Source organism: Ascaphus truei, chromosome 1 (genome assembly GCF_040206685.1).
Source record: "Ascaphus truei isolate aAscTru1 chromosome 1, aAscTru1.hap1, whole genome shotgun sequence".
In the NCBI taxonomy this organism is placed as follows: Eukaryota; Metazoa; Chordata; class Amphibia; order Anura; family Ascaphidae; genus Ascaphus; species Ascaphus truei.
Genome location: NC_134483.1, coordinates 102675448 through 102688722, shown reverse-complemented (window position 1 = coordinate 102688722; position 13275 = coordinate 102675448). Strand labels below are relative to the sequence as shown.

General features: G+C 37.4%; 1 protein-coding gene across 4 annotated transcripts in view; it reads left to right on the top strand.

The window, feature by feature from the left end:
- TMEM161B (transmembrane protein 161B) overlaps positions 1-12215 on the top strand; it is a 36029-nt gene extending 23814 nt beyond the window's left edge. For 3 of the 4 annotated variants that reach the window (XM_075592760.1, XM_075592776.1, XM_075592785.1), the window contains exons 7-13: positions 2757-2817; positions 3567-3707; positions 4006-4119; positions 5093-5267; positions 9197-9293; positions 9583-9669; positions 10440-12215. In XM_075592760.1, the coding sequence (XP_075448875.1) occupies positions 2757-2817; positions 3567-3707; positions 4006-4119; positions 5093-5267; positions 9197-9293; positions 9583-9669; positions 10440-10711 (947 nt within the window). In that variant the 3' untranslated portion in view covers positions 10712-12215. The remainder of the gene's footprint in view (positions 1-2756; positions 2818-3566; positions 3708-4005; positions 4120-5092; positions 5268-9196; positions 9294-9582; positions 9670-10439) is intronic. The other variant, XM_075592768.1, reaches the window with a different exon arrangement.
- The last annotated feature ends 1060 nt before the right edge of the window (positions 12216-13275 follow it).

Sequence of the window (13275 nt, the reverse complement as noted above, 5' to 3'; positions counted from 1 at the left end):
ATGGTGATTTGTAAAATCGTACAGGGGTGCATCTTTTTATACGTTTCAATTTGTCAGAGGCGGTATGGTTAAATCGCGTCCTCAGTCGCCCTTAGATCGATTTTAGGGTTAAGGTTTTGTACAACTTTGAGTATGGATACTTAAAGTGTGTGTGTGGTGTGTGTGGTGTGTGTGGTGTGTGTGGTGTGTGTGGTGTGTGTGTGGTGTGTGTGGTGTGTGTGGTGTGTGTGTGTGTGTTTCTGAATTGGTGCTAAGTCAAGATTCAGATAGCAAAAGTACTGGGTGACACACAGGTGTCCTGTTAGAACAGGGGTGCACAAACTTCCTGAGCTGCTCCCCCCCCCCCCCCTGCCTGGCAGCTGCAGTGTTCGCACCCCCCGCCCCCCTTCTCCAAGGACTCAGCGTCAAATGATGCCGCGGGTCATGTGACCCCGCAGCATTATTTGACGTTCGTTGCCATGGCGACACGTCACGATCCCTCGGCGGCATTTCATTTAAATGTTTTGGGGAAGGGCGTGAGGCCTCTAATGCGGCACCCCCTATAAATTCTTGGGCGCGGCACCCCCTATAAATTCTTGGGCGCGCCCCCCCATCTTAGATTTAACTGATGGATGTTCATACAGACACTCAAATGGTTTTTAATAATTTAAAGAGGCAATCCAAGCATCTTAAAGCTGCAGTTCAGTCAATATCCTGCATGTGTGTTTTTTTTAATAAATCAGTTCTGTAGTAAGAATAAATACTTTTAGCATTTTCTGTTTTTAAAAAAACAACTTTGAAAGACCAATTTTCGTGTATTCTATTTTAACCACCATTTGCTAAGGCACTGCCACTTCATGTCCTGTCACAAGCCCTGGCACACCCCCTTTGTCAGCCCTGCCCTCTCTCTAGCACATGTCAGTGCAGGAGTGCTCATGAATATTCATGAGCTTCCACTGAGAGACAGAAGCAGAAGAAAAACAGATCCCTTCTCTAATTATGTCACCAAATTTTGCAGATCAGTACATGGAGAACGAATTGATCAGCAGCTATACAGTTCTTTAGGTAATTAGAGATTGCACACATGAAACTATTGAAGTAAAAAAATAAATTAAGAAAAAAAAGACTGAACTGCAGCTTTAATTCTATCTATCTATCCATCTATATCTCTAATCGATTCAATTCTTTCTCCAGTAATCGACTAGCAAAGATCCTGGTTCACTAAATGGCTGCCTTTGAGTTTCAATCAATCCTTCAGTGAGTGTAACTCATCAGCTACAATGTATTCTTATATTACCAAGTTAACATTTATTTATTGTTAAAGTTTCAAGCTCAAACTGCTGGGAATATTGGCAACAAATGATCACAAACAGGAAAGTATTACAAAGATCTTGCACTGCTGGGGAGGTGGGCTAAACCCTGGTATAGAAATCAGAGGATGCTCAATATATTAAAACTAATTAAACATTGGATTTAGAGCTGAATAAAAAAGTATTATCCAGTAGTACAGAACTGAATTATTAAAAAAAACATGCAAGATATTGCTTGGATTGCCTTTTTATTAAACAAAAATTAGGAAGTGTTTGCCCTTGTATGTGCCTATTTTAAACATGTTGGTTAGGTCAGGGTTGCGCAAACTGTGGGTTGCGTGACAGATTTTTAGGTGGGGCACGGCGGTTACAGAGGCCCGGTGGTATTCAGCGTGGGGCCTCTGTGAACTCACTTACCAGGCTTTGGTCCACGCGTCTCCATGGCAATGCAGCATCAAATGACACTGGGTCACGTGACGTCACATGACCCCGCGGCATCATTTGACGCCGCATTCAGAGGTAAGGGGGGGGCGCAACCCAGGGGCAGAGCAGGCGGGGGGGGGGTGCCCAGCCGAGGAAGTTTGCGCACCCATGTGTTAGATAATATTGAATAGTTTTTTTTTCTTCCATTTTTTTTCCATCGTTTAACAAAATATTGAAATAATTGTAAGTTTATCTAAAAAAATATCTTGACATATTTTTCTTTTAATGTGGTTGTGTACATCATGTTGGCCGCAGTCAGAAATGTAAAAGTTGCTTCTTGACGCATCTAAGCCGCTTTATTTGCCTGATCAATTTGATCTAAAATTAGATCTTTTCTGCTTCCACAATATAAATAATAGACCTAGTATGTTTTTATGCCTTTTTACAATGTATGATTGTGCTTCTCCCCTACATCAATTTTTTTCTATTTTGTTGCTTTGTAGTAATTTCACCCTTATTGATTTACTTTAACAACATTGATTAAAATATTTATTATACAAGTGTACTATTCAATTCATATAGTGCAGGTATTTATATTACTTACTAGTTATTTAGATAATTATTTTTTTTTAAGCAAATGTTTATCGAGAGACACTTTTTATTATGTACTCTGCAAGATTTGCTTATTGATTAATAATTGGCATACATCTCACTAAGTATTGGAACCATTGGGCTTTTTTTATGGGTTAAATTTAAAGGATGTGATTAGACAATCTTTGAAGCAGCATGGAACATGTAAGTAGATGCACCGTTGTATGTTTTTAAGCCTCGCCATAATGATCTGATATATTTAATAAAGGAATTACTTTTGAATCTGTTTTGGAGACTGCGTTTGTAGCCAGATTTGTGGAGTGCTGTTTGAGGTTTGCATTGTAGCATTTGCACATCTGAAACCTCAAATTTAGTTGAATGGAACATTTATTCTTTTTGAAGAATTTCAGACTATACACAATCTGTCTTAATTCTATGCATATTGCTCTGCAGGGTTTTCAAATTTTTCTGAAAGTGCTGTACAGTTTCTTGAAAAACAGGGCATGGAATCCAAGTAAGTGCTTTTACTTAATGTTTTTTTTTTTTTTTAATTTTTCTACATGTACCAGTATTACTACAGCTCTCATCCTTTTGTTACAAAAAGCATGTTTGTAACGGAGTTCGTTTATGTGCAGTTTTTGTGAACAGCTATGAATTGCCTAGGAGTTTGGGTAAGATCCAAATTAAACAAAAGAATTTAACTAAGTGACCCTCAGTTATGAGAAGAATGTCATGTTGGATGTAGCATTGGAGTTCTCTGTCTCATGTTTATACACTGTCACATACCATGTATCTCTCTTTTTGACAAATACATATGGTGAGGTGTGCCTGGGTTTTGAGCTTACAGGGGATGTGTGTCAAGATCCAAATTAACATGATGTGCTATTGAGCCTTACACTGATGCATATTAAGTAATCTACTGTTCGTTGAGGTTCACACACAAGCTTTTTGTGTACATTTTTTATATTCATTTAGTTGTTTAGTTACAATTTTCTGTGATTTCATTTTTACATGTTAACATATACTGGTATATTGGTGTTACCCTAATAAAAAAAATCCCACACAAAATAAAAAGGCAACGCTGCTCTTTAAGTTTGCGCTCCAAATTGACTACAGTGGACCATTTTTTAGTTTTTCTAGTTTGCCATCGGTTTCAGAAAATGTCCATCATAAGATAATTGTACTAACCTTTTATTTGTATTCACAGATCTCCATGTGCTTATTTTACCTTTGAATAATATTGGTTTATATTTCTCCTAATAGAGGTCCAGTCTCTCAACTTACTTTCAAATTATTGCTCGCTGTGCTGTGCTCACTCATTGGAGCTTTCTTGACATTCCCTGGCTTGCGCCTAGCACAGATGCACCTGGATGCCCTAAGCCAAACAACGGAGAGATTGACGCAGTAAGAATTGGAATTTATTCTTTGTTTACTTGGATATTTAGCATTCGTTTTTATAATGAAGTATTAGAGGCGAGTTGGGTATGCTTGTTAAAGACAAATTGGGAAACTTCCATTAAGCATTAAAACTGAACATGCATATCCCCAAACATAATGAACCTATTTGGAGGATACTGTGGTGGTGCGTATATGTATATATTAACTGATCTATCTAGTGCTGGGAGAATAAGTCACTCAAGTAGAGAAACAAAGCGCTGACACGCAATTACGTATGTAAATTTAATTTTACTATTCTTTACAGGTTGTTGCTTCATATAAACTTTTTAGCACCTCTTCTAATGGTATTACTGTGGGTAAAGCCAATCGCCAAGGACTACATTTTGAATCCAACCTTGGGCACGGAAAGTGTACCTTTGTAAGTGGAATGTCTTACATTTTTACATTCAAACATTTCATTTGTTTTAGAGTAAGAAAAATGCTCAACTAACTATGAATTATGTGCAGTGGAACAACATGAACTATAAATGTACAGCCAGCTCTGTTAAATAAAAATAAAACCTAGAGCAGGCATCCCCAACATGGTGCACGCCAAGCTTTCTCTGGATGCCTGCCAACTGGGGAGAGCCGGGACTGCTCTATCTCCCCCCCACCCTCCCCCTGCAGCAGGCATGGCCTTCAAGTAAAGTGGGTGTTAGAGGGGTGTGTGCGCGCTAACTGGTTGAGGGCCGCCACTCAATCCTGAACAAAACTGTTGGGGACCTCTGATATAGAGCTTCAAGATTTTGGGTTGGGTTTGGCCTGGACCAGTATTTCCTAACCTGAGTTCTGTGAGATGATCAAAAGGGTGCCGCTTGATTTTCCTCGATCTCGCAGGACAGTTGCTAGGGGGCTGGACAGTTTACTCCACCCTTATTGGCTTAATTACCCAACAGCTAATCAGGAGGAGGTGTCAGGAACCTGCCAGGTGTGGCCAAGCAGAGGAGGAAGCAGTGGGTGGGTGTTTTCTGTAACCCTGACTCATCTGACTCTGCCCCCCTCAGTCTCCTGTGACTGTCTCCGTCTCTCTGTTCTGTGTTTTCTGTGACCCTGTCCTTTTGCCTCAGCAAGTGAGCACTGTTGTTAGTGGTGCCCTGAGAGAAAAAAGGTTGAAAACCACTGGCCTAGACACAAGGCATATAAATTCCTTCTATGCATTGTTAAATACTCTTCTGATATTTCGTCATGATTGATGTTGATATTGCATCTTTACCAACACACCTTTTTGCTTGCTTCAGCTTGCTTCATGCAAGATTATAGGCTTTTTTGTTGTAAAATAAAGCACATGGCCATTATGAATATAAATTTTGTTCTTGTATTGAACCACTGTTTTAATTCCCTTTTAAAATCAGAATGACAGAAGATACCTTTGATACCATACGTCTTTGGATTATCATTCTGTTTTGTGCTTTGAGATTGGCTATGTTGAGACATCATCTGCAAGCCTACCTAAATCTAGCACAGAAAAGTGTGGATCAAATGAAGAAGGAAGCTGGCAGAATAAGTACCATGGAACTTCAGAAAATGGTGAGAAATATTACTCTGTTTTTTGTCTTCTAAACATGCATGTATGATGCATTTATGTATAATAGACATCTTAACAGGACTTCCCAGTGACATGAATAAAGAATGGTTGCTTCTGCTTCACCGCAGTGTCGCAAAGCTTTAGATTTGTTTGTTTTTTAAGACCACAGATTCAAATATTATAAGCTTCTTTTTATAATTTAACCCTTTTGTGCTAAAGAGGTAAAACAAATGTTATTATATTGTGATCGTAAATAAGTACTTTAATACATTATTCACATTCAGTTGAACTGGCATCATATTAACTTTTTCAGTTCACTATATATTTTTTTTCCCCTGGCTATTCTGTGTGTAACTTTATTTATATAGCCCCTACAGCTGTACTTTGCGCTTTACAAGAGACAACACAGGGAATTATAGTACGATAAGTGCAACAAAAGATCAGACAATAGAAAAGAAAAAACCTGAAGAGTTTACAATCCAAGTGGTATGATGGGAAACTAAACAGCCATACACGAGATGGATTTCAGCACTCTTAAAATATGGGTTGTGGTGGGTGTACTAGAGGAGAGGGTAAGCACACAAACACAGTGGTGTCTCGCGCCTCAGATTGGAGGTGGAGAGACTAGGAGTCCCCAGATTGTATGCACTCAGTCACTCACACTAGGATGATAGACTACATGTGTAGAATAGAGAATATCACATGAAGGGGAGCATAAGGTATCAATACTCTGACAAGTTACCCCAAATTTGCAATAACGGTAATGTTATGAGTTTAACAACAATTTTAATTGGATTTGAACATATAAGATATATGAGGTAAAATAAAAGTCCCTAAAAGCGGCGACCGAACTGGTGAGTAGTACAATAGGGAGCAAACCAAGAGTTGGTACTGTATAGTGATGATTTGCTGTAGTAGACTAAATACCACCAATGTGCAAGTAGCCAGATTGGAGGTAATCTGTGTAAATGGCTTTGAATGGCAATACATGTCTGCCTTACACGTTGTCACCAGTTGTGCTCACCAGTGCTGTCACCACTTTTATGGGACTTTTATTTTACCCATATATTTTATATATTAAAATACCATTTTAAAAAAATGTTTAAATCCTTACAATTTTCGTTGGTGCCACTTTGGGGCAACTCTTGTCATAGAGTATTGATACATTATGCTCCCATTCATGTGATGGTCTCTATCCTATGAGATAGATAGATAGTGAGGTGATGGGATTGACTGGACATGTGGTAGAAGAAGAGAAATTCTTCGCTGAAACGTCAAAATCTGTAACAGGAGAAAAAAAGTAAAGAGTGGAAGGAGATTTGGGTAGAAGCTGAGAGGAGAGGGAGAGAAGTAAAGGAAGGATGGCAGGTGGCTGGAGGAGGAAGTCCAATACAAATATCCTTTGAGTATTTGGTATCTTGAATGCTTTCCTTATGTATCTGTCTACTTTTTATGTTGGCTTTTTGTCATTTAAAATTAGATCTAGGCAGCCCATCATATACGTATGGGTATGAGACATGGAATGCTGGGAGGATAACACATTCTAATATAAGAATCCTTTTGTTCCAAGCCTTCATGTTGCGGAGTCAAAGATATTGACTTTTGTTTTTAATAAGTGGAATACATGAGACTTTTAGGTTTATTGCTGTTGACTATAAAATGGGGTTTGGGATGGACTTCCTGATCTTTTAATTGCCAGTAGACCTATTTGACTGAGGAATACTGTAACATAACTAATGCTTGATATGTTCTTTTTAACAAATATTAACCTTTAGATTTGCTTTATGATGTACCAAGTTAGTCATGGACACTTGCTCATTTTTTTTAGTGGTTTTTAAGCTTACCTCTGTTTATCAGTTGCCACATTCAGTTGTAAGCATACAGGAGGGAAAGAAAAGTGATCCGTTGGCAAAGGTAGCATAGAGCATTTAGTGTTGGGTACGGTAAAGTGCGCTTTACCTTTTTGAAATTGACAATGTTAACGTTTAGATAAGTCAAGGCGATTTGATGGTGGAAACAGTTGATTGACAGCGGGTCCCTACAGTCAACACTGCATTTGTTTAGAGAAGCTAATCACATTAGGTGGTTTTATATATTTCTCATGTAAAATAATTTGCTCCTTTTTATTTATTTTTTTTTATACACTGGCATAAGAAACACATGAACAATCTTATTCTGTAGGTGTAATGGAGTATCACTTTGGAGATTTGTTACTGCATTTTATGAATTCTAATGAATTGGGAAAATAACTTGAATATATTTAATATTCAGAGTTCTTTGATTTGATATGTTATTTGCCTGACTTGTTTTGCAGCAACACGGTCACAAGTGATTTTAATACAGTACAGTAGCTGCAGACCTACTTGTAAACTTCTCAAACATGCCAAATAACTGGCAGTCTCGTTAAGAAGAAGTTTCACTGGAATAGAATAGTTGTGACATTGTGATGGTCTAGTCTTCATGTATTATATGAATTCCCTGTACAAACCATGCTATTTATTTCCAAAGACTAATGGCCATTCATAACGTTTAATTCTAGTGACATTTTTTGTAAGTTCTAGATTTTGTTTCTTTGAAATCATCAAGCAGCTGACTAAAATCAGAACCTGGATCAAACAATCGGATTTCAATTTTCACTTAACTCCTCTAAATATGTCAAACTGTTGGTTCTTTTAGCCTTGTTTCACAGCTACATGCGGCTTGCCATCCTTTCATCTCCTCTTGGGGATCTCATGATGACCTTACTGCATGTAGACGGTAGTTTAACATCAAGAGTTCTTAACAGCCTTGGGCTATAATCTTATTCCAAATGTGGCACAAAAGTCTCTTGAGTTTTAGCATTCTAAATTCAGCAAATGTTTGACTATTTAATCTGTTCTAAAGAAACTGATTCCTTTTTATCCTCATCATACACATCACTGGCAAATTCTCTAGTAGTTTTCAATTTCAGAAAAATGTTAATGCAAAATAATATTGATATTAAATATGCATGCCTTTAGTGCAGTGGTTTACAACTTTTTTTTTTTGTTAAAGAACCCTATAATTATATTGTGATATTCTGCGGAACCCCAACCCTCTCGAATAGCACGTCTGAGATCAGATGCATTGTAAATTCTTCTGTATTTGGTACAATTTTCAAATGACCTGAAAATTGCAGAGAACCCTTTAAGGATTCCTGGGGAAACCCTGTTAAGCCACCGACTTTATGGCTTGAAAAAAAAAAAAAAAAAAAAAAAAAATTACTGCAACGTTTGAGTCACCAGCTATCCTACCTAATTTGTTTGGTGTGATTGTTTAACGGCCCTTTAATGAAAAGCAGTCAGTAATGTAAAGTCTGAATTTTATTATTTTTGGCGTTGAGCTTTTTAGATTGAATTTGCAAAGCCTTAGTGTGTTCACTTTATTGCCAGACCCTTATGTTTTTAAGTGCAGCTGGTGCCTTAACACTCTAGTTTATGCACTGTATGTTTACATTTCAGTGAAATGTAATTGGAACACAAACTAAAAATAGTTCACGTGACTGATCCGGCTCATTTGTCCTTCAGTAGATTAAAAGATTGACACATGAAGAAAGGGCATGCTACATAAATCTTGTTTGTCAACTGTGACTTTGCCCTTCCAAGTAAATTTGATTTTATATTCAAGCCAGATGACTCGAGCATCACACATTTTCTCCTTTCTCTTCAAAAGTTCATATACTGCTTTTTAGGTTAAATTATAATGCATTTTGTGGGAGAATGGTGGCGGGCATTAGTGAAGATTTATTTTCTCTGTATTTAATGGTTTTTCCAACTGTCTATATCCCCCTTGCAGGTTTGAGCCTGCACTGTTCAGCGGCAATATTATTGCAAAATACCCGGATTATTATAATGTTTGGTAGTGTTAAGATGCTTGCACATTGAATTGCTCATGGGAATTTTCTTGGTTTCAGGTTGCTCAAGTATTTTATTACCTTTGTGTTATTGCGCTGCAGTATATGGCACCTCTGGTAATGCTCCTTCACACGACTCTGCTTCTGAAAACCCTAGGTAGGCATGACGTGACAAATGAAAACAATAATGTTGGTGCTCACTGTATCTGTGATTCTAGTGTTGTGCCGCAAAGTGAGCTGAACCACTAATGTAGACTTATGCTTTTGGTTTGATTGCTTACAGGCTGCTGAAAAGCTGGAAATGAGCCTGACCATATTCCCTCTCTTACATTTTTTTTTCTCTATAAAACCTTCCTTTTTGATCACTTACTGTGTCTTTTAATGTGTTGACTGTACAATGGGTTATTCTCTGCACCTAGTTCTACAGAATGTGTTTTAACTTGCAGGATATGAACCGGAGGGTGTCCCGAAGCTGAACAGCACTATTTTCAGCTCTATGGACCCCCTGGTTTCCAAAGATACTGTACTTACTGGTGAGTCTACTGGGTTTAAATCTCTCCTTAGAGGAAACAGAATGGCTACCAAATCTCAGGCCAATAGGAAGGAGTAGCAACGACATCAGTTGCAACTTCCAATGGTTGAATGGTAATTTAAAGCTCCTTTAAGAAGAAAAAGAAACAGAGTAATACCTGATATTTCACCAGTAAGTATCTCTGGAACCAGCATGTTCGTAAAGCTGGAAATAGTGCTGTTAAGCTCTGGAGAATACAACAGTTGTTTGTTGGGGAGAATTGCTAACTAAAAGCTCCAGCTTTTCCAGGCTTCTGAGTTTTTGAAAGTTCATGTTTAGCAGCTTTATATGAAGGCCGTCAAAATCTGCAAAATATCTAATATTGATCATTGACCATCAGAACTTTATATTGTAAAATTGTACATTACAAAATGATTCATTGCAAATACATATGTAACATTTTTATACTGCAGACTCTTTATTGCACAAGATATTTTATTGTGAGTATAAATTATGGCTACCTCCAGATCAACCGATAGATAGATAAGCAAGTTGTTTAAGTGAAAATGTGTTCTAGGTTAATTGCTTATAAAAGTATTAATTAGAAAACCCTAGAACACCTAACCTGTGTGCTCTCGGGGACTGAATATAGAAACACGTGGTTTTAATTGATTTGGTCTCAGGCAACATTTTCAGTGGAGAGGGTTATTTATGGGGACAAACCAAAATCTAGTTGTGTTTAAATAAAAATGTTTGATTCAAAATGATCATTTCACTTTTTTATTTTGATAGGTAATCATTCGTGGGGCATCTACACAGACTCTAATTCCTCAGTGGATGCTGCACACGGATCCAGTTCTGCTTATTCTGATCTTCCATGTCCTAATGAAAAGATAAAGGCAACGGTTACCCAAATTACAATGGCATTGGGTGGCCTAAAGAACATTTTTACTCCGCTTCTTTTCCGGGGACTTTTGTCTTTTCTCACCTGGTGGATTGCAGCTTGCCTTTTTTCTACAAGTCTTTTTGGTCTGTTTTATCACCAGTACCTCACTGTAGCATGATTCAGACTTAATTATCTTTAAGATCGAACTTAAAGGACCAAGATGAGAATCTGAAGTGACGAGTATACATGTTGGATGCAAAATTATCAGCAGCATCATATCTTGTTTCAATGTTTCCTCTGCTTTCTCAGGGTAAATATTGTATAAAATCACTGTCGTGAGCATAATCGTCCTTGCCTCAGAGGAAGAAGACTAACTGCTGATTCAGTCCCACATAGTGTTTTCTTGTTTGTTTTTCTCACAGGTATCCCAAGACGTACTTTTTAAAAGACAGCACCTCTAATGCACTGGTCTTAGACTCGTTCTTAACAACTTTTCACTGAGTATAGGTGACAACTTTGTTGAGGTGGGGAGTGGGGGTGGTGGGGTGTGTCCTTTTGTCAGAACCCTTGAATGAATGTTTTTTCTTCTTATAAAAATGTGAGCCATACAAACAAAGCGGAGGGTTAAAAGTAAATCAGACATAATATGTTACTTCTGTTGGACCTGTGAACGTTAGTGGCATGAAATGTAACAGGACAGAATGTATTGCTACTGTATATTACAGTAAAGAAAGGTATGGATGAATAAGTCTACGAACAGCGGTGTGATATCTTGCAACCTTTTTGTGCCTGAATGGCAGTTGCACTTGTTAAGGACAAATACTGTTAAATATATTATCTGGTCCTGTTCTGTTATACTTAAATCATTGACCATATGAACTTAAATGTTGGTGCTAGTATTGACCCACGAAATTGTGTGGGTTTTTTATACTTGCAGAAATTTGTTTCAAATTACAATAGGGAATTATCTAAATGATTTGCAGCAATCAAAATAATCACATTTAAATTGCTTAGAAATGTTAGTGACTGTATCAGTGGTGTAAAGATGTATATTATATATTAAATATGTAATATACTATAAAATATTAACTATTCAAGCCAATGGAATGTATGTTACAAGGTAATGGATGTATAAAACATTTTTCATCCGGGATTGTTTTTTTGTTGTTGTTAATTTAAGGGCTTTAATGCTAAATGCCCATTACAAACTGCTGTAAAATATATTTTTAGATGCAAGTATATATTTATATGAAATTTATTTGAAAACCTTTTATGTAATTTATAAGTTCCAGACATCATTATTACAGAAGTTTTTTTGTTTCTAATTCTTTCATATTCAACATAGTGTCACTCTAACAGTCACATTCTCCAAGACCTTTTAATATCAATAATATTGTTTAGAGAATCCTGTCAATACCACTGCAAGGGCATGGTGATAGTTTTTGCAATTTGGATATTTGTATTTATTGCCATAGGTAAGGTCACCAGACACGTGTGTTTAAAAAAAAAAAAAAAATGTAGTGGCATAAAATCGAAAACTAATTTTACATTACCTGCAAATTTGTTAAAGAAAGGGGTCATTGGCTTTAGTGAATGGCATCCTTGAAGACAATTCTCAAGTCCCTTCTATGCATGTTGCTGATGCAGATGTAAGACTTCTATGCATTAAAAAGTTAAATTGACTTGATGCACATTAATAATTATTTCTTAACAATATTTAGTTAATTTTGCTGTGATCAACTGCGAAGTCTACGGCAGAATAATTAGTAATGTAGTATGTAGATTGACAAGTAGCACTGATTATTACAAATGTCTGCATCTTACAACCTACCTTGAATACAGCACACCACAGTAACCAGCACATTTTCACTACCTTGTTAAACAAACAATTTGCAAGAGGTCTCATTTATTTAATTGCCAACAAATGCAAGACATGCAGTCTTCTACTTTATGACTTGTCAATTATTTCCAGAATGGAAATGACCAGAAATAAGAAATCAATGTACGGTAGTTGATTTGCATATGTGTAGTAAGACATGTATGTTTTGGCCAAATTGATCTGTGCAGGAAAGTGTGTGTGTGTGTGTGTGTGTGTGTGTGTGTGTGTGTGTGTGTCTTGGATTCTCCGCTCCTGATAATTTCACACTAGTTCCTCGAGCAGCTTTTCACACTGCAATTAACCTATATGTGAATATATAAGGTACAGATACTATCAATGTTGGATACATTTAAAGACTTTACAATGTGTGTGACCCTTCTACGCCTAAATGTTTTCCGATCTGGCCCCTTTGGGATGACTAGTTGAAGAGCCCTTATAAAAGGGCTGTTCCCTACTCGTGAGCAAAATCTGATTATGCAATAAGAGACAAAATGGCCCTAATGCCGCATCCAACTTGACAAATTATTTAGTACAATACTATGTATTTTATATATATTATAATCCCCGACAAACAGGGCATTACTGGCCAATAATGCCCTGGCTGGAAGAGTTGAAGGCTCGTGGTGAAGCCAAAGGACATGAACCCAGCCAGGGCATTATTGGCCAGTAATGCCCTGTTCTGAGGGGATTTTACTATTATAGGCTAAATGTAGGCATTTTTCATAAAATAGGCACTTTTTTGTATAGATATATAAATCGGAACTACGCTGATGCACCTGTGTATGAGAAGGGAGATAGGTGAGGGGGGAGGGAATGAAAGATGTGGGAAGAGGAGGGTGGGGGAGAGAGGGGTGGGGGTATGG